Below are 22,377 nucleotides of genomic sequence, written 5' to 3'. Positions count from 1 at the left end.
CTAGGCGGGGAGGGTTGGGTTGGATGGTATGGTTGGAGGGATTGAAGGTAGGAAACATTGGGTTCAAAATCTTTCACTTACGCATAAAAAAAAAAGAATTATTAAATGGTGTTAAACAAAGATTCCTGATTCATACTGTGGTGTGATACGAAGATTCCTTATTCAACAAGCTGTGGTGTGATACAAAGATTCCTTATTCAACAAAGTAACATTTCACCAACAGGATATGCTCTTCCCGGGAATATCACCAAAGAGAATGGAATCTACTTGCATATGGTAACCAGGACTCTTCTGGGAGATAGGGAAGGCCTTCTGCCATGAAGAGTAGCCATGTTATCCAAGAAAAGAATGTCCCCTTTTTCCCACTTGAATTGAATGCTTTCTTCTTCAATGATCTCTTCACATCTCTTCACCACATTTTCTGGTATCTCGGTTCCATCTGCCATCATTGCCGAGCTATGCTCCTTCCCATACATCCCAACCATGGTGTTGAACCACATCCTTCTCTCTTTCCTTCCCTCAAATACCCTAGTCAGTGGTCTAGGACCCAAGAGTGTCTTGACCCCGCCATTTGGAAGCCATTCAACGTCCATTCCCAGCAACTTGGTCCTATAATCAATTTGATGATGCAACTAACTAGCAATTCTTTAAACTGATAGGTATGTGATAGCCACATATTACCTAACTACTATTACTCTTTTTAATGGTCATACTTCTGAAGTAGTAATAGCCTGTCCCTGATGGGGGATATAATTAACGATATATTAACTGAGACACAAAACAAAAATAAACTTTTCACCAAGAGCCATATTATTGACAAAAATTCATCGGCCTATCCTATACTTGTGCATATTATTGTAATTATAGAAGCACATCAATTGCTACGCTATTTTCCATAAGTTCTAATTGACAAAGTCTTTCACTTTCAATGAACCATTGAGCAATTGTTGAAAATAAGAAAATGTACAGGTAATTTGTTTTGAATCAGAAAGAGGGTCTTTATTAGTACCTCTTTTCAGCTTCTGCACGGTCTGATGTTCCAAAAGCGTCCTCCCAACCTCTACCTCTCATGGAAGATGTATCATTCTTGCTAAGAGCTGTGAAAGTGTATTTTAATCCTTTCTTCTCAATTTCTTCTACCATCTCCGGGAACTCCTCTAGCATCCTTTCAGTCACTCGGAAACTTGGCACGAAGGGTGTCTGTCCACCTTCAGGTGGAGGAATTTCACAAAACAGAATGACCTTACTGGGGCTTTCCTTAATCTGGTCTATCATGGAAGAAAAAAATGTTACTATTTTTTTTTTATTTTTACTAATATTAGTTCAACTAGATTTTGTGCACGGAGTCGGCTCTTTGTGATTATGACGTATTAAAAAGTATAGGTTGCAAGTGGGTGAATTAATATGTATTTGATCATTTCAGTGAATAATCAATTAAATAGAATTAAAGTTATTCGTGGATGAAATGGCAATGAACGGAAAAAAAAAAAAGAAGCAAATGTCAATGATGTAAGTGGGCGTAGAAATTTCCAAAGATAGGGTGCATCAGCAGTTTCTCATTGGATAATTAGCGCATTCTAATACAGGTTTAGGTAAGTAATGACTGTAAGACTTTTAACTACAGTTGTGCACTGGGAGTATCTGTTTTTTCTATGTGTAATTAATCAGATCAAGATTCAAGACCTAAGAGACTTGACAAAGGTTGTCATTGACTTCTTTTGGCTGATGATCGAGTATGCTGCCGTAGCATGGCACCATGAAGTCCAAAATCAATTAACTATAAAGGGTTATTGACCTTTTTTTCAAAAATGTTTTATCAATTAATTACTGTGCAATTATGCAGTTGAGATGAGAATGAGACGATGAAGAAGGAAATTTTTGCTTTGCCTCCTGAAGCCTTTTCACTGGGTTTGAGCTCCAAAACCAAACATTAATTTTGACCTGTTTTACCTACGCCCTAGTCAAGGGTGGCGTTCTTGGTTCCATGGCATTTTGAATATAACATTTGGTAGATTACAAGAAAGCTCTTAGTTGAGTTTCCATGAATTTACCAATGAGTTTCATTAGAAAGTTTCTTCATTTTCATCAACTATAATGAACCCTGTAGTAAATATACGATCCATCAATTTCAATCCGCTACAACTTTAGAATCAGTTTAACAAGAAAAAGACCCTTCAAGCAGAAAACAGATGTCGAAGTAAATTAATGCCAAATGTTTCCAACTCTTACCAGAACCATCTCATGATGATAATATATAAACTCCGACAAGGGTCCCTCATTGGCTGTCCATATCCTTTTGTAAACATGCGTCCTTGGAGCTGGTCCAACATACCTCATGTCCTCCCAACCAAAAAGCTCCACAACCTCATTGAACTCTTCAGCATTCTTCACATCAAATCCTCTCAGAAGAACAGCGCTATTCTTGATGATCAATTGCTCAAACCACTCTTTGTTTTTCTTCAAACCCTCTACTAATGATTCGAAACCATTTTTGCTTGCCTCTCGGGGCAGTAACACTAGCGGCATGGTTTCACCATGTACCAATTTTTCACCCTGGCATTTTCCCACCACGAACTCTTGGCTAGTGAACTCCATCTCATGAAATAAATGAAGAAAGGCTGGATTTACTGTTTGTGTTTAGATTGAAGTGTTTTAGAGAGGATTGAAGTGGCATACACTATATATAGGTAGCCAGGGGGTGGTCTTTTGATTGCAACGTACTAAGGAATCAGAAGAAAGTAACATCCATATCGGCATAATTTAGATTCTCATATGTCGTTTAGTGGGTTCATGATAGTTTTTTATTTTACTAACTTTCCTAGTTGAATTCATCTCCTTGAACTTTTATGCGGGTTAATTTTATTGGCTGGCTTTGCCTTTCTACATTGACAAGTAATGCAAATTTTCTGTTGTTTAGTTGTTGTTATTAGTACTATGTATTTTTTTCTAGTACTACATATACATTGTGAAAGTCCTTAGTTGAATTTGAGCTTACAAAGAGAAGTATAAATCCAAAGCAAAGTTTTGTAAACACTTGCTACGTTTTTAATGACTCCACCTAAATTGCCGTTCTAATCTCACCAGCTATAAAGTTAACCAATCGGAAAGGTTAAAATCACTTTCCTACAAAAGTTTATGTCGCATTCTGATGAAAAAATTTAAGTTATCTAAATTGTTAGATCCTAATTGGTTACGGGAAAAATGAATGCAGAATTGACTAATAAATTAACTAATTTCACCTTTGAAAAATTCAGAAAATCATGTATTGCTCTCAATCCGTGTATATTGGCTACTAACTATTAACTAAGGGGAGGTTTTGACGCAACAGTCAAAAGCTCGAACTCGTATGATCTTAAAAAATTTAAGAGGGCTGGATAAGTTTCTTAACTGCAAGAATTTGGACTCATCACATGCATGCCATATGGTGCCCAAAAAAAAAAATAAAAAAGATGTTCTTTTAGATTATGTCAGACTTTGAAGTCATGCCCAAAAAAAATAGAGAGAAATTAATTTGGTTAAAGACAGAATTCAAGACTTTGTCCACAAAATCTTGAAAACTAGAACGTGTTTGTTAAACGTCATGCACTCAATGCGATGGCTTCAAGAAATCACAAAGCCGATATGCAGCGTGGGTCATGCATGTCCACATTTATACGATATTTTTGAGTGAAAATGGTAAAACCAAAGAGGACTAAACTTTGCATCCCTTGACCATCGAAATTTCTCAATGGTTGAACAAAATATTGCATCAAAAGATTACAATACCTTTAGAAGTATAGAGACAAATTAAGTAGGTGTTACTGTCTTAGAACCAAAGATTAAAAGTATCGACTCCACATCTAATAAGTTCAAGAAGTAACTTGTGATCGACAATGAAGTTTTTGACGTACATTGCTGTATATGCTTTACATGTTCTATGGGCTATGGTATATGATGCAATGCGTTAATGGACGAAGTGAACATTCAATAACAACAAATTTAAGCTTCTATTGGGCGCCAATTAAGGGTAATCGTAGTTAGCTTCAGCTTCATATATATATTCTAAGTATATATATATATCCAAATTCTTTCGTTGTGGTTGGATCAGAGTAGATTCAGCAATCATTTACGGGAGAGACAACACGAAGGCACTCAGATTCCCATTGCAACGCCATTGGGATCATCATCACTGATCCCTTTCTTTGCGTAGGCCGGAATGATTCTCAATGTATTCAATGGCATATGCATTCGAGGCATCATTTGGTCATCAAACGTGGAAAAATTCATTTTCAATACAAGGAGACGATGACAATCAAACCATGATGGCATCCCTTTGTTCTTATAAGGAATGTGTTTTCCCACCACTGTTTCTATACCTTAACTTCTTCTCTATTTGGGTAATAAAAACAATGTCTAGGCTATAACAAATTCACACTGATCTTCACGTTTAGAAGTGATGAGTATAAGCGATCTTGTTTATTAATTAAGGGTTTTGAAAATCAAGTATTAATTTCTCATGAAGGCACACATTTTTGCATAATTTGTCACGTTACACCATGTTAGAGAAGAAAATACACTCTATTTTAGACAGGTTACTTCAAATTGTTTAGCAATTGAATTTCTGATACAAAAAGTGATGAGGATAAAACATGCAATTGTATATTGTAGCCGGTTAGGAGTCTTTGCGATCAAAATACTATGGTCCCGAATTTCTTTTAACAATTAATTACTTGGTGAAGATATAATGATATGGGTTTATGGTGATTTACTCGGTCTAATAACACATAGTAGTTAAAAGTAGAAGCCAAATGCAGCTGAATTGGCAAAGTTGCATACAAGCAGGCAGGAGCACTGACCTCCAATGGCATCACCAGAATGTGGCATAAGGAGTCTTGTCAAAACTTTGTATTCCTTAGGATTTTTCATTTATATCAATTGATTGTGAAATTAGGCTTTCTATATTTCTCTAGTGACTGGTCGGCAGAGAGCACAAGACAGGATTTCGTTTGTTTTTTATGCATAGTTTCTTAGGGTATTCAGATTTGTTTGTCTTTTCTTATTTCGTAGTTTGGACGTAGCTAGTTGCATGTTTGTGGGGTGAATCATACTGTATTTTATCCATGGATTCAACTAGTTAACTTCTTCAATTTCAGTCCTCCTCTATCATAGAGAAATACAAATATCTAGTCATTCAATTCTAGTAATCAGAAATAGAAACAAGAAGAAGAGTAAATTCTTAGCTTTAAAATTTTCAAAGTCATTATTCTGTTAATAGTTGTTTAGTAGGTCATCAAGAGTAGCCAAAAACGGAAGAAATAAAAAGAGGAAGGATTAAAAATTGACAAATTTATACTTTCTACGATTTAATGACTTGTACAATCCACATTAAGAATTAGACAAGAAAACCCTATTTTATTTCACCATTCATGAGTGTGGCTCACATATGATATGATGGAAATTCAAAAAACAAAAAAAATGGTGGTTGTATGTGATGTGGAGTTGAAGAAGAGAGTATCATCCACCATCCAAGTTAACTGGTAGGGGTATTAGCCATGTGATTATCACATTCTAATTTCACTCTTAAGCTCTCTCTCTCCCTCTTCGCCGTTATAAGGTTTAAAGGTTCATTTTAAATTAAAACAAAAAAATGTACTACTAGAAGAAAAAAAATACTCTCCTCTATCTAATAAACATATTTAGATCATAACGCCTGACTATTTATCCCTTTTCAATCGATGAAGCTTTGGTCTAATCATTAGTGACTAAGCTTAACATTTCAGAAATTATACAATTATAGGCTGTGGTTCAAATATCTCCTTCTCTTTTTTCTTTTTTTTTCGAAACGTTAGTTTACTTGCATTGATCTTTGAAAGAGAGAATTTACAATTCGAGCAAAGGGCCGATCATATGTACAACACGTGTTCAATGACACGGAGAAACAAAGAGTTCCTCATCCAACAAAATGCCTAAAGCATATGAGCTAACATTAGCACAAATATCCTTATCATCATAACTAGTTAAGTAAAAAGAGCACATTCGAAACAAAGACTTTAGACATAATATATCTTCAAGGACTGTTGACAATCTGCAGTCTGAGGATTTACCAAACTTAAGATGCTTCAGAAGGTCCTTGTTGTGAATTTGTATACTGATGTTGCTCCATTGTCTTTCCAATGCTTTGCAAAGGATCAGTAAAACAGCTGCGGCATCATCAATATTTTTGTCTCCCGAACTTCTGTCTTTTAAGGCCCACAACTCCTTTGCCTCATTTGGCATCCTAGTAATATCAACTCTTGTTGCTCCATTGTCTTTCCAATGCTTTGCAAAGGATCAGTAAAACAGCTGCGGCATCATCAATATTTTTGTCTCCCGAACTTCTGTCTTTTAAGGCCCACAACTCCTTTGCCTCATTTGGCATCCTAGTAATATCAACTCCAATTCCCAGCACTGCAGATCTTTGTAAGCTTCTGGTTGCCATCTTCAGAACTATGAGATCATGGCTTTCTTGTGCATGACAGTCCTCTTACAGGGGTGTCAGTGTTTCTGTTGTACTCCTAGAGTCCTTCCTCCTTTCTCAAATCCACCTCTTCCATGACGTGAATCTGTGAGGTATATTAGGTATTGGTGCTTTTATGGGCTCAAGAACGTTGTCTCCAAGTTGGGTACAAACACCAATTTTTCCAAGGGGCTCAAAGATTCCAAACGGACGGGGACTAGTAGGAGACGGGGCAGGGACGGTCATCAGTCGGACCGTCCCTGAACAGTGCACGGCCAAGATTTGGTCCAAAAAAAATTATACGGTTCAGATCACTTATTGTACCTTATTTTTAACAATGTGTGTGGGGTTCACAAAAATTTTTTCTAAAGTTACACGTTGTGCAAACAAAATTACGTCGTATGCAAACAAAGTTACGCGGTGTGCAAAATATACAAAATCGCTAGGAACGGTTGCAGGTGCCTGCCCGTGGTCCGGGACTAGTACAAACTGTAAAATCCGAAGACTAGGCTAGCTCTGAATTCCACAACTTTTAAGTTGCTTACTCTGATGGAGTTCTCGTCAGTTAGGCTTCACTTCCCGTTGGACTAAAGTTGAATGGGTTATACAAATGTTATTGTTGTGACAAACAAAAAAAAAAATTCCACAATTTTGGAAGCTTTGAAGTGTTTTAACGAGAGCAATGGATTTGAACCCAACAAGTTTGCCCAGAAAAGGTGATTTTGGGTTAAACATTGGTGACATATATGATGCATTGACATAGAGCAACTTTTAGAGGCCAGCTTTGTGGTCCAGTAAGACACGGACTTGGCCTTTTAAGAGACTAATTGGGCAAGTTTTTGTTTGCTTTTCCAGTGAGATATTAGTGTCAATGTATTATGAAGTATTGAAGCTGAAAACAAGGACCTGTTAATTGTTAAGCGAAGCCAAATGTCGTTAAAGCACTCTACATTAATTTACCAGGGTGCTGGCTAAAGCCTAAAATGCCAATCAACTGAAAATAATTCCTATAAGTTAGACTAATTGAATAACGTAAAATCCTGAGAGATGATTTCTGGTTAAGATAATGAACTTGTACTATGAGAAATAAGGAAAGAGCAAGGTTTGAAAGTCAAAATTGAATTGAGTATTGGTAGTAAAAATTTGTAATAAATGGTCCACATTTGCCTTCACGCAACCTTTGGGATGCCATTGCTGCATGGGCTCCATCTCCGTTCCCCACTGAAAAAGAGATAGTAATAGAAAAAATTTGACAAAAAAAATAGATAATCTTGCAAAGCCAAAAACCACCTTGATATGGGAGTCAAGCTATCACATATAATGCTGACTGAATCAATCATTGTCCAACAAGTCTAATGAACTAAACATACGGATGGCAGATTACAGCCATATTCAAGCACAGTTATCTCAACAAGAAGCAAAACCACCGACTCCTTCCATTTAAAGTACAATTTCATAATCCTAGCAGTAATTCTGGAAGTACATTTTACTACTTTCTCCTACCTTTTTTGGCGGTTTCACTGTTACAAATTATCCAAATTTAGATCTAATTTTCTGGGCTCTGTCGGTGAAGTTAGTAAAGCTGAGCTCTGATGTTTCTCTGACATTGTACCACGGTCTACAGCCCTTTAATGCTTACATATTGACCATGGTTTCAGTGCCATTTTCTTCACTCTTTCTGCAAGTCTCTGCTAGACTTTCAGCTTGTATAGTTGCACTTCTTGTAGTTATTTGGGCCCTTTACTTCAAGACCAGCTTCATCCCTCGTTCTTCCTCCCAAGAAGACCTCATTTATGCTGTAACATCTCTTTCTAATCCAAGTTTTTCACCATGCATTCTTGTAATTTGAACTAAATTTGAAGTGGGATTTCTTTTTCTTCTTTTTTTTTTGGGCAGATCCTGCATCCTTTGTTAATGGTGATTGGTTTCATTCTTGTTAGTGGAGAAGGTAATGCAAATTCTGTTGATGGGATTTGCTTTTGTGGAGCAAGAAATGCTTTTAATTGTTGGTTTTCTAACATTTTGCTTTCTTTTTCAGCAATTTTGGTGCACAGGTGGTTGCCTGGTTCAAGAAATCTGAAAAAATCAGTGCACTTGTGTCTTCAAGGTTTGGCTTTGGGTTCTGGGGTTTTTGGGATTTGGACAAAGTTTCATAGTCAAGAGGGGATTGTGGCCAATTTCTACAGTTTGCATTCTTGGATGGGTCTGATTTGTATCACTCTGTTTGGTGCTCAGGTTCTTTACTCATTCCAGAAATTCGGATGCATTTTGTTCTTCATCGGTTTTATGCTAATACATTCATTAAATTAAAACCATTATTATTTGTTTAAATTTGTGAATGCCACTATTCAAATTGGAACATTCTTTACAGGAAAAAGCGGAGAAAAAAAGGGAACTTTTGCATTCTCTATTCATGCTAGAAGGATCTGTATGCTTTTCTTTATTGTGAAAATATGTTTCTGTTCCACTGCATTATTTCAGAATGTTGCTTGGACGGCTTTTGTAGTTAGGTAGAGTGTACCGTCTTACTTTTGGATTAAAGCAAATAATTAACATTGGTACGGTGGAAACCTGAATGTTGATGATGAAGAGGATAATATAAATAAGAAAAATGTTATTTGCACTGTCATCATTTATTTTATCATATAGTCTAATAAATGAAAATTACATGATGAAATTATGCCATGTGCATGTACTTTAGCCGTTCTGTGCTTAAACAATTTAGCTTCATAAATATCAAGCTCATTGATAGATACATACATACATTCATAAAACAATATGTATGTATATGTGCATGTATCTGTGTATATAAAATAATGTTTTTGCTGTAAACATCAAGGTGCTGACCTTTTAGCGGCTAAAATGAATTATTCCTGAGAAGAAGTCTTCCTATTCAAATATTCAATTTCTGAAAGAAAGACTGATATAGTTTCCAAAATTCATAGGAACTACACATAGATAGCAACAGATTTGCAATACGGTAATGAAAGATGGCCCAAGTGAAGGATATAACTTTGTCTTCTTTTCTTTTTAACTTTTTCTGGTTTTTTTTGTTTTGTTGTGGGGGGGAGGGGGGGTTTTGGTTGAGTGAGGAGGGGATATCAGTGAACTCAAGGTTGCTATGATGTTGCATCCATAGATATTTAGGCAGGCTTTCATCATGAACAGCATGCAACTAGAGTCAATGAGAAAGAATTGCAAATTGTGAATTTGTGAAGCTGGTTTAATCCGGAAACTAACAATTTCTGCTGCAACTGAAAATTTTGAGTTTGCTTTGTCATTTAAAGTTCTAACACATCCAAAACACAACAATATGGCAGTCTGTTTTAAGCCAAACGTTTTGAATTGTCAAAATGGGACAATGATGGTTAGTAATCAATTTTTGCTTATTATAGACGTCCTGATCTCGTTTGCAGTGGTTGCTGGGCTTTCTGAACTTCTGGCATAAAGGAGAGGTGCGAACCACGAGGGTGAGAGTCTTGTCATGGCATGTCTTTCTTGGCCTCTACACATATGCTTTGGCAGTGGTAACAGCTGAGACAGGGCTTCTGGAAAAATTGACATTCTTGCAAACCAGAGGAGATGTATTGAGACGTTGCACCGAGTCGATGGTTGTGAACGGTTTAGGACTTGGATTGGCCCTTCTGAGTGGTATTGTAATATTAGCAGCAGTTTCACCAAAGCATGAAGCTCCACACTTTAAGATGATGTACACAAACAACAAATGGTTGTCTTCTCAGTAACAAGTAAACCATCTATTGCTTCTACGCTTTTATTTTTCCTTGGTACAACCTTATTACAATAAATATCATCTCCAAATGGCCAACATTCACCCGGTTAACTTGCACGTAATCAGCAAAGATTTATGGGGCCTGAGCCAACTGGATGAAGAACGTAAACAGGGAAAGGGTAGTTGTACTGAAATTCCAAGTTGGCCAGGAGATCCCGCCCATTTGTTTTCTTTTGTAAGCGTTACATATTGCATGAGAAATAGTTTTGCAATCCTTGACTAGAGTTACCACATAAACTTTGATCCACATTTGAGGTTCATAATGTCGTCAGCTACTTTGGATTCAGATGTCAAAATAATTTTGTGGAATTGATCCCTTGTCTTTAACAAGTTGCAGACCAGCTCTCATCCTCTGAAGTTCTGCCACCAAGCTTATCACTGATTCATTCCTAGATTTCTCTCTTTGTAGATTTATTCTAGTCCTCTATCAATTCTGTTATCGAACAGTCCATACATGGAAAAGCCCAACTCGCAAATATTTAGGGTCAAGAAAGCATGCTAGAACCTACTATGGAAGTCTCTTATCCAGGTATTCAAGAATCAAGAACGTTAGACTATACTGGACGATAACAGAGTTAGCCAAATACTGTGGAGTGCATTCAATGTACAAGATGTAATTTACTCAGCAAACCAGTTGAGCAATTACAAGAAGATAAAGAAAAGAAGGAACTCACCAAAGTACTTGCCGGATGCAGTGTGTTTTTTTGTTGTACAATTTGAAAAATTTTTATCGATGGACAATTTTAAGTATCTGACTTGTGAATGATTTAGTGTAATAATTGGACAAGATGTGATCAAAAAGTAATTAAAGGGAATAAAATTTCGTTCATGGGTTCAAAAAAAAATTTTTTATTTTTTTTTGGTTCATAGACATAACTACATCTCAAGTATTTCATAAATTTTAGAAGGAAATAATTTCCATGTGAGAGAGGTACTGTTTGCGGCCGAAATGCTGCAGCGGTTAGTAATTGTGGAATACACGTCTAATTTGCTTGGAAACCATGGTTGTAGGTCTTAGATTGACGATAAAGCCAGGAAAAGCCGAGACCTAGCCAAGGTTCTTGAGAAAGTTGGACGAATGTGGAAGAGGGACCAAAACATCAGATTTCTGGCCGCTGAAGTAGCAACAACTGCTCCTAGAGATCTTCTGATGCCTCTTGGATGTGGAGGAAAGTACTTGCATTGAGATCTTTTGCTCAACCTTACGTTCAGATAGTCATAGGGAACGGACAAATGACAAATATTTAGTTCTGAATCATGGCATCCAGTTGGTCTTTTGTCCATGGAGTTTTCTGGGAATCTGCTCCACTCTTTTGGCTGCACAATGTATCATTCAGCGATCTACTGAAGGTCAATTGAAATGTCCTACTGGAAGACAAGTTACTAGAGAAGTCAAGTAAATGGTGGAGGCAACTCCTGGTGCATTGGCTCCACTGTCTGTGCAGGCTGATCATCTTCAATGGGTGATAGACAGTGCTTCTGGTGTATTTTCAGTAAAATCAGCAATGGACAAGTTGAGGTTGCAGGGGTCTAGAGTATACTGATATCAGCTGGTATGGGGAAAAATAATTATTCCCTGATTTTGAGAGGGACCGACTGAGGAAATCGGGGATCGACTAAATGAGTAAATGTGTGTCATTCTCCGAAGCTGAAGAGAGCATAGAGCACTTGTTGATTGTAGAGTCTCATATAATGTATGGAAGAAAGTAAAGTGGGATATATTGGAGAAGGAACTTCAGTTGGTGTCTCACCATTGGATTGGCAAGACATTTGTCCAGCAATTCAAAAGGCTTGCTTTTTCTCTTAGAATGAACTGGAGAATCTATCTCATGGTTGATCCTTGGTCATACCCGTGTGTACTTAATCTCTTACTATATGATTTAGTTCTCAATGGATATAATTCAAAGGTAGGTTATGTAAGTTATTTTAGACACTTCTTCTACCTCTAAAAAATTTTTGTTTCGTGACAAACTCCAACATGAGATGAGGGGCACTTTTGTTTCGTGTAGAAACTTGTAGTTTTAGTAAAATCCCATGACATGCCCCTTAAAGCAGAGTGTATTTGGAAGGCCTAGCATTGCTACATATAAATATCATCTTAACCAAAGAAAGGGCAATTAGAGCCTCATATGAATTTGATTTGATAAGGTGTTAATTGTTAGTAATTTTATTGTTAATATTCCTTTTTATCCTTGCCAAATATTGCTTTAATTTGCTTTAATTGTCAATATATATTTATATTTGGTATTTGGATATAATTTCAGAAATTGGAGCAGAAACCTCTTGAGAAGATTATTGTGAAGCTTTACACAATTATGGTGCAAACCAACGAGAAAGAATGGAATTGCATTTGGGAATTCAATTTGGCTAGACAACATATCAAAGTTGGTGGGGACCGCAAATAAGTTGTATTGTCTAAAGTGTGCTTTCTTTGCACATTTGTGGTTTTGCTTTCTCGTTGGTGAACGTGTGCACTTGGTCAAAAAGAGAACCGACAATTGCTTTTATTTGAGTAGAGTGGAATTGATTGTGTAGAGAAATGATGACCTCTTTGGTGGACGTGGGGTGATGTCTCCATTTGGCTGATTTTTTATATATGAAGACATTAGACGTGAAAGAGGGCTATTAGACTAGTTTTGGAGTTTTCTCTCAATATAAGCTCCGTAGGAGGATAGAGGAGTTTTTAGTTTTTCTCTCCGAGGGATGTTCTAGAGGAGAGAATAGGGAGTTGTTTTGGTTTGTTGAATTCTATTGTGCAATTTTCTTATTTTCTTCCGAGAGCTTTGTTATTCACTCTCTCAATTATCGAAGAAAGATGATGTCTTTAAATTCAATTAAATTGCGTAGGAATTTTCTTATGAGGCGTGGCTAATTTTCTCCTCTAGTCAAGGATCAACGCGAAGACGCAGTCCCAAATATCTGTGAGATCTAATTAATTTTACGTGTTCCTTAAATTGTTAATATTTGCATGTTTTCTATTTTAATTTCCATGGGATTATTTTGTTAATTGGATATCAAGGGCCCGATGTGCAATTTGACTTATTAATCTCCTGTCAAATTAATCAATTAAATCCGTAATTGTTTAGTTGGTTAATATTAGTGACAACTAGTATTTTCACATACTAGGAGAACATGCAATCTGATTTAAATAACCCTCGTAGCGTGTTATTAATTTGGGTTAGGCTTTTCTAGTTTTTAATGCAATTAGGAAATTAATTCCTACGGTCGTACCTAGGAGTATTTCCTGGTTAGAGGTAATCAATGGTCGTACCTTGGTTATCAATAAATTAAGGAAAAGCTGGTCGTTAGAGTTTATCGGCGACTATAACTAGCCTATTAATAAAATTAAGTGAACCTTCTTTGCATCAATGATCGGATGAATGGACTGTGTCTGCGTAGTTGTATCCTTGGCTAGAATTTATTTATCATTTATTTAATTGCTATTTACAATTGTATTAATTAATTAATTATTTTTGGTTAATTATTTTTAGTTAAATTGTTTAATTATTTATTTTATATTTCATCCCGATAAAAATCCCCCGTGTCTCGAATTTAAAAAGGAATCAAATTTTTCCCAATCCCTGTGGATTCGACCCTACTCACTACTATACACAGAAAATTCATTTTTCTCGAGTAGGTATTTATTATTGCACAGGAACGACACCTGTCATGATTCTTCTGAATTAAGAAACCAGAGTTGATCAACACGAGATATTTTCGCTGCTGATCATTAATTAATAGCATAATTTTTCAATAAGCTCACTCAATGAGATGCTGACGTAGAATATAAGTAAAGGCAAGGAACTTGTAAAAGCCAATGTTGTTAAACTCGAACCGGAAAGCGACTTGATTAAACTATTGGGTCAGGGGTTAACTGATCGGATCGATTGGACCTTTCTCAAAAACTCGCCAATGTCAGCATGATGTTATAATTATTTTATATTTTTATAAATTTCAAAAATATTGAAATTAAGTTCTTGGTTATATTTGACCAATCATAAAAAATGTTCCAAAAATATTAGACTTGCAATCAAATATACACCTAATAATTATATATAAAAACATAAATTCATGATTAAAATATACCCATTCTCCAAAACTACTTGAAAAACTAAATTAAAACAAATTAATGCAAGTTGGAATCACTAATGTTAAATTATTGAGATCATAGGGATGAAAACATCTTGAATTAGAGATCATTTAGGAAAACGAGTGATTTTGATATTTACACTAAATGGGTGACGTTTTCTTATTCGCATTAATAATTAAAAGTACTACAATTTAGGTAACTCAAATTATGTCTAGAGAAAAGCAGAAAGAAAAGTTTGAGAATCGAGTCAACTAGTCGAATAGGGTCAGTCATTTAGTCGGTTTTGATGGATTTTTAACCAAAACGATTTTATATTACAAATCAATTTGAAAAGAAGCCCGGTTCACGGTCGAATCGATCGAACCGATTGATCCGATCCGAGTCTAACAACACTGGTAAAAGTACAAGGCCAAGAAGGTGTACCTATTAGGTGGTTGCAATTAAAAAAGATTTAAGTGTACAATTTAGGTAACACAAACTATGAAATTTTGTTAAAAAAAAACAAAAACTAAATTACTACTCAGATGCACAACGATTGATTTTGTTTGTGAGCGTCAAGATGATGTTTGCAAAAAGCTCGTTGTGAGCATTAACCGATCATCCGAGTGATTCAAGCTACCAATTAATAGTACTTGAAATCTAGATAACCAGGTACTCCTAAGTGTCACCTTATATGAGTCACATTGCTCAAGCACACAGCTTAATGTTTCTTTGTCATTTATGTTTGAGAACTTTACAATTTAAATTTTCCTTTCTTTTCTGTCTTTCTTCATTCTTTTATTATTATTAGGGCAAAAAAGCTCAGCGGCATTAAACTATTGTTCAAATCATATTTTGACTATCGAACTATTTTTCGTTAATAATTGGCCACTAAACAACTTAATCAGTAAACTCGTAACCATTTCGTCGGTAATTACTCTTAATTTTTGAAATTAACATTACACGTGGCAAAGTACAGGGGAATTTTGTCCAACAATTTACTGACCCTATAACTCAGTTTTATTAAACCATCAAAGAGAAGGGAAGGGAAAATCTTTTGCAGTGTGTCTGTCTCTTTAGTCTCGAAGCGGTAGCTCCGTCTAGTCCACTCCTCCACCGTCGCTCTCTCTCTCACCTTCATCAGTACTCCCTATGCCCTTCCTTCTCTCTCCTCTTTCCTTTCCCACCATCCTATCTCTCTTCTCTATTGCTCACTGACTCCTCTTCTTCCTCCTCCTCCTCTTCCTCCCATTACCTCCTTCAGTCCGTCGCCTCTTCTTGCCCCAACCTCCGTCACCTCCGCTTCTTGGCTGAGCCCGTTTCTGGGTTCTCTCTGCTTCCCCTTTCCAATTATTGTCCTCATCTCTCTTCGCTCACCATCACTCTCTCCAGACCTCTCTGTTTCTAGTGGCTCGCACCTCTCCGCGCTCTTAAAGACCTCTCGGTCTTTATAATCGAAAGTGAAACCGAATTGTTCAGCTACAACGGCTTTGCTTCAGTTCTTGATGCTGAACTCAATTTAGAGTCTCTTTCCCTGTGTGGAAGTCGAGGGGTTGATTATGGCCTCAATTTTCTATGGAGGAATTGCAAGAAACTGGAGAAATTGAAGCTAAAAAATTGTGAGTGTGTGAGAGAGATAATGTGTCTTTTTCAGCATTTATCAAGGGATTAGAGACTCTCAAAGAAATGGAATTGAGGACTTCTAGGACTCTAGCGGATGGGGTTTTATTAAAATTAGCGGAGGGCTCTGTTTCTTTAAGTTCTTTGTTGGTCTACGATGGCGGTAGTAAAGAGGGCTTGCTTCAATTAATTAGTCAAGCAGGGCTGACGTGCAAAATCTTGATTTGAGGTTGCCTCTTGATCTCGACAACGATCATTTGATAGCAGTGGCTGAGAATTTTGAGAATGAAAGTTAGTTTAATTGGCTTGCACTTTTTTTTTCTTTTCAGTTGATAGGTTTATGTAAGTAAACGGTCAGTAAATTGTTGATAAAATTATCCCTGCGTTTTGCCACGTGTAATGCTAATTTTAGAAATTAAGAGCAATTACCGACGAAATGGTCACATGTTTACTGATTAAGTTATTTAGTGACCAATTATTAACGAAAAATAGTTTGATGGCCAAAACATGATCTAACTAATAGTTTAATGGCCGCGTGAGGTTGTTTGGATAGGCTTGATTTCAAATAAAAAAATTTATTTCATAAATTTCAACCACCTTTTTATCTTTTCAATCACTTTTTTATCTCACATACATCATATCACAAAAAGTACTACAATAATTATCTCAACTAAATCATCCAAATAAACTCTTATCCAAACAAACATTGACATCCGAGGATATCTAGTTTAATCTCCTTCGACAGGGAAGGGCTAGCTACATCCAAAAGAATCTTTGACAATGAGATGAAAAAAGAATATATGAAGGACAAAAAGGAAAAATGAAATTCAGAATGAGAAGGGATGTTATTTATTTTTGAAGAATAATTTACCTTAATCTCCAAATAAAATATTACTACAGCTCCAATTATCCACCCCTAAAAGCGAAAATAAAACAATAAAAAGTAGGAAAAATGGTCAATTTAGTCCCTATACTTTTTTTTACTGTCAATTTAGTCCTTATATAATTTTTTTGGCCAATTTAAACCCTACACTTATTTATCGGTTCCAATTAAGGATCTCCGCGGTGGCGCCACCTTGTAATTGCGGTTCAACGTCTAATTGACCACTTATGCGGGGGCATTTCTGGTACTTCACTGTTGGGGCTCCTCTTCAGAATTAAAAATCAAAATCAAAAAGTTACCGGTGTAATCTTTATCACCACTGACAAAAATCCAAACCTCAAACCTCAACATTATCTTGCAAAAACCGACCGAAATTGACTGAAATGGTGATGAATAAGGAAATGTAGTGGCGCAAGAAGTCGAAGGAATCTGAAAAGGGAGCAAGTGACGAAAGGCGCGAAAGAAGAAATTTTGAAAAACAGGGCCAACAAAAATGGGTAAGTTGAGCCACTTAAATCTGTTTGATTTGTTGTGGTAATAGCTTAATGAAGTTGGGTGTGGGTTTGTCTTGCCCTAAACAGCAAGTATTATACTTTAATAGCAAGATCAATTGAAATATGGTTGGAAAAGGGCTCTGTTTTCTGTTCTTCCTTTTTTTTCCTGAAAAGGGGTTGCATGGCTGTAAATCTAATTTATTATCTTCGGTGTGGGTTTGTGTTGTTGTGAACATCAAATATTGTACTTTAATAGCAAGATCGATTGAAATGTGGTTGGAAAAAGGGCTGTGTTTTCTGTTTTCATTTTTTTTTTCTGAAAAAGGGGTTCATGTGGTCCATGGCTGTAAATTTAATTTGTCATGTTGCTTTCATGTCCCTCAAAAAGCAGACAATGACTGTAAATTACAAATTATGGTAGTAATTTTTTAATTTGTTTGGAAAATAAAATAGGTGATGACTCGGATGTATTCACTCTGTATATCTACTCTGGTGGGGCATACATTGAAGAACCAGAGCCAAAATATGTGGGGGGTAACATGGAGCATTTTGATGGGGTTCTAGCCTCCAAGATTAACGTAGCTTCTGTGTTAAGCTTTGGTCATTTACTTGGATGTGATGAAAACGGCAGCTATAGATATAGGATCCCTACCATAGATGGGAGCCTGAGAGTTAGATAAATAGACAGTGAAGAGGACGTCATGGACATGGCTACTATAGGTATACAAACTGAAAAAATTGAACTATACATTGTCCAAGAATTTCATGTTAGATCCATAGAACCTAGCAACAACATGGCAGTTTTCAAGAGAGGCAGTGAGAATGAGGAAAAAAATCTACTGTATGTGGACATCACATTTGATGAATTCTGTGGGAATGAAGAAGTTGCAGAACTTCCAGTTGATGTAACTAAAGTAGATTGGGGGAAAACAAAAAAGGGTAAACAGAGAGGTGCTAATGTGATTGAAAAAGATGAAGGTGCAAATAATGAAACTGAACCAGAATTAGAGGAAACAGATGGTGGTGAAAGTTTTCATGATAGTGACTATGATTTTAGGGAAGACGAAGATGACATAATATATAAGAATTGTGCAATTACTGCTGATATCGAAATCGATGGTCAGAGGAGTGTATATGATGCTAGTTATGGAGGGGAAAATGCCACTGGTGAAGAGAAGAAAGGTTTAGAGCAGCCACAAAAAGCCAAAGCACAAGCAAAAGGAAAAGGAAGTGTTGCTGCTGACCATGATTGTGATATTTATGATGGTGACCAGATTCCTATCCAAGGGAAATCTGATTCCATAAACACAGAGGAGTTTAGTAGCTGCTCTAGTAGCTCGGATGAAAATACCTCAAGCAAGAAACCGAAATATGCAAGGTTCAAGCCAGATGCGGATATGAAGAACCCCAAATTATATGTTGGTTTATTGTTTGACACTAAGAAGATGTTTAAAAGAGCTGTTGAGTATTATTCTGTGCAGTGGGACATAGAGCATGGTTGGCAAAAGAATGATAGGAACAGGATCAGAGCAAAATGCAAGAAAGAGAAATGCAACTGGTTTGTTTATGCTACAAAAGAACCAGATTGCGATGCATTCGTGATAAGAACGATGGGGCCACAACATCAATGTGGTAGAACTTTCTATCACAAGCATGCAAATTCTGGTTTTTTGGCTAGGCATTACATGGAGTTCCTGCGGATGAATAAAAAGGTTACGGTTGGTGTATTTAAGGACAAGGTGCATGAAGAACTGAATGTGAACATCACAAAAGATTAAGCTTATAAGACTTTTGGGAAAGCCAAAATTCTGATCCAAGGAAAATATAAGCAGCAATACACAAGAATTTGGGACTATTGAGAGGAATTGTTGAGCTCAAATCCTGGTTCCACAGTGCATGTAGAGATGGAGGCTGATGATTTTAGCGGAAAAAAGAGATTCAGAAGACTATACATTTGTTTTGCAGCCTTGAAAAAAGGTTTTAAAGAATGATGTCGGCCTGTACTTGGTGTGGATGGGTGCCATCTAAGAGGACCACATCCGGGAGTGCTTTTGACAGCTGTAGGGATAGATGCTAATGATTGCATCTATCCTGTTGCATATGCAGTGGTTGAGACCGAGAACAAGAGTTCTTGGACATGATTTATTGAATTCTTAAAGTTTGATCTCACAATCCAAGACCGAAGACAATGGACATTTATCAGTGATAGGCAAAAGGTATGGCTAAGTAATATAGAAATTTGAAACTGATTTTTTGTTGGAAAACTACTTTATAGAAATGACTGATTTCTGAATTTTTTTTTGTTTTATATAACAGGGTTTGGGTTCCGCCATCCAAGATATTCTTCCTGGAGTGGAGCATAGACACTGTGTTAGGCATTTACACAACAATTTTAAAAGGTCCATCCTGGAGAAACACTCAAGGGTATGTTTTGGACTTGTGCAAGATCCTCGTATGTCAATAAATTTGAAACTGAAATGGATATGTTGAGGCAGTATGATGAGAAAGCACATAAATGGCTAGTGGACAACACATCACCATGCCATTGGTCCAGATCACATTTTAGGGTCACGGCTAAATGTGATATTCTTCTCAATAATGTGTGTGAGAGCTTTAATTCTGTTATATTAGATGCAAGAGAAAAGCCCATCCTTGGTATGCTTGAAAACATTAGGATTTATCTAATGGAAAGACTTAGGACAAAGAGGGAATGGATAAGAAAAAGAAGTGATATTATTTGTCCAAAAGTTCAAAAAAAATTGAAAAGGCAAAGGATGATGATAGATCAAATATTGCCAGGTGGTCTGATGATGACAGATTTGAGGTAACCCATATTATGGGGTCAAGTTTGTTGTTGACTTAAAGGCGAAGACATGTACATGTAGAAAATGGGAACTCACTGGTTTACCGTGTTCTCATGCTATAGGCTGCATTGCTTTGACCAGAGTCGAGCCTGAAAGTCTAGTGCATCCATATTACTCAAGAGATTCATATCTAATGGTTTACGAGCCAGCTATTAGTCCAATTAATGGACCTAATAACTGGAAAAGGTGTAAGAGGGCCCCTATGTATGCACCTAAGAAACTAAAACTTTCCGGTAGGCCTAAGAAAGTAAGAAGGAGAGAGCCGGATGAGCCACGAAGTGATATGGCTGGATGCACAAGACTGTCTAGAAAGGGCACTACACGTATGACTTGCTCTCTTTGTCATCAAAAGGGCCACACTAAAAGAAAATATCACCTCAACATGGAAGGAGTGGACAACAATGAAAGAATACCACCTGTGAATAGTAATAGGTGTGGAAAATGTACGAAACTTGGACACAATGCAAGAACTTGTCCATTGGATGCCAAGGGAAAAGACGGAACTGTCGGTGAAACTGGTATGGCTGAACTCATATTTTCTTTCATGTTGCACTGTTTTATCTAGCGGCTGCTAATCTGTTTTAATTGTTGCAGCTCCTTCTGTGGATGGTAATGAGACATTTGAGGACTGTAATGAGACATTTCAAGACTGTGATGAGACATTTCAAGACTCTCCTACATTGCAAGAAGCTGAAACACATCTGATATGTTGCTACATTTTAAGTTTTTTAACTACTACTCTAATTGTTGCTCAAATCCTGTTTACTGTTTGATGAACACATATGATATTTGTCATGTTTTTATAATGCAAGTTGATCAAGTTCCTAAAGAAATTGATGTTCAACCTACTGCTCCAACTGAAAGCTCTCAGAAGCTCAAAAGGACCATGTGTTGTTTTTATTGTCATGCCTCGAGCCAGTCCAAAAGAACTTGCACTTGCTGCCAAGCACAAGCGTGGAGAAACAGGATGGGTACTGTGAAAAGAAGAAAAGAAAAGGTAACATTTTTTGGGCCACAAAATCGTATATAAATTATTGATTTTAATTTACTCTTGGAGATTCTCACTATGTATGTATTTGCAGTCTCATAGGATATTCGATGAGCTGGATGATCAGTGAAAATGATAATATTTAGATGATGACGTTGCTGATGAAGTTGTTTTTTAATTGACTATTTTTGGGCTGATGAAGCTGGTTGATGAAGTTGCTAGATGAAGCTGGCTTATTGTTTTTTTGCTGATGAAGTTGCTGGAAGACTTTTATGTCATGGGATTCACTTTTTTTTGTAATGAATCGAGCTATTGAATGTTTTTTGCTGTTAAGACTGCTAATCTAATGAATTCTGGATTCTGGACACTCTCCTGTGTGTTGTGATGTTGATTCTAATCTAATGGATCAGTTCTAACATTTGAGATGTTGATTAGTAGTATGATTTTTGGAAAAGTTGATTCTGCAACATATGTGCTACTGGTGTTGTCTTTTGTTTATTTAGTGATTGAAGACTAGTGAACTATTGTTTCCAACTCGTGAAGGTTGCAGGTGCCCTATTTCATCTTTAAGATTTGCTGGGGGGCTTTTTGCACTTGTCTGGGGGCTAAGTTTTTAGCTCATCTGAATGTCTATTGCATGATCATAAAATTTTCCCCTACCTAGCTGAAGGAATTGGGATTGAGTTCGATTAATCAATTGACTCATTGATTGCTCAATTTGGACAGAGTATATGTTAGTAGATTTGGGAAAGAAACTAATGGCATTAGCTCCATTTAAGATGCAGTGTTTGGAACTAGGAATGAACATGTAGATTGATGTGGGGATAAGGGAAAACAGAGTCAAGTCACAGTTCATACTGTGTGTCGTAACAAGTCACAGGCCACAGTTCGATTTCTGAGTACATCACAAAAAACTCACTAAAGACTGAAGAAATCTGCTCTCTTTGATATTCAACCCCAAATTTGTAAACATACAACTAGGAACTCAAAACTATTACAAATCCATAACAATCCATATCCAAAACAATTACATGAAACCTCTGCAGTTACTTCATTCCAAGAGGGCAGCATTACATGGTCAAACAGAGCAAGAATAATGAACTTTCAGACAATGTCCAGAACTACTGCAACATCTTCAATTCACTGAAGCTACCATTTTGCCTCTGAGTGCACCCGAGTATAGCAACAACTAAA

General features: G+C 36.6%; 2 protein-coding genes across 4 annotated transcripts; one reads left to right on the top strand and one right to left on the bottom strand.

The window, feature by feature from the left end:
* Window positions 1–106: 106 nt before the first annotated feature.
* On the bottom strand, window positions 107–2,661 carry LOC140021059 (clavaminate synthase-like protein At3g21360). The gene is made up of 3 exons (XM_072071783.1): window positions 2,230–2,661; window positions 1,010–1,263; window positions 107–609 (listed from the first exon to the last, which is right to left on the bottom strand). Exons 1-3 carry the CDS (start codon window positions 2,593–2,595, stop codon window positions 264–266), a joined length of 966 nt encoding a protein of 321 aa, XP_071927884.1. The 5' UTR covers window positions 2,596–2,661; the 3' UTR covers window positions 107–263.
* A 5,323-nt stretch (window positions 2,662–7,984) lies between these two features.
* On the top strand, window positions 7,985–11,407 carry LOC140021028 (probable transmembrane ascorbate ferrireductase 4). 3 transcript variants are annotated; one of them, XM_072071744.1, is made up of 4 exons: window positions 7,985–8,273; window positions 8,372–8,710; window positions 9,892–10,221; window positions 11,277–11,407. In XM_072071744.1, exons 1-3 carry the CDS (start codon window positions 8,124–8,126, stop codon window positions 10,216–10,218), a joined length of 816 nt encoding a protein of 271 aa, XP_071927845.1. In that variant the 5' UTR covers window positions 7,985–8,123; the 3' UTR covers window positions 10,219–10,221; window positions 11,277–11,407. The 3 variants fall into 3 exon arrangements, with proteins under 3 accessions (XP_071927845.1, XP_071927846.1, XP_071927844.1); XM_072071745.1 differs by lacking the exon at window positions 11,277–11,407 and having other exon boundaries at window positions 8,372–8,423; window positions 8,514–8,710; window positions 9,892–10,242; XM_072071743.1 differs by lacking the exon at window positions 11,277–11,407 and having other exon boundaries at window positions 9,892–10,242.
* The last annotated feature ends 10,970 nt before the right edge of the window (window positions 11,408–22,377 follow it).

Source organism: Coffea arabica, chromosome 11e, assembly GCF_036785885.1.
Source record: "Coffea arabica cultivar ET-39 chromosome 11e, Coffea Arabica ET-39 HiFi, whole genome shotgun sequence".
Classification (NCBI taxonomy): Eukaryota; Viridiplantae; Streptophyta; class Magnoliopsida; order Gentianales; family Rubiaceae; genus Coffea; species Coffea arabica.
The sequence above is the reverse complement of the archived record's forward strand: the minus strand, read 5'-3'. Positions and strand labels throughout refer to the sequence as shown.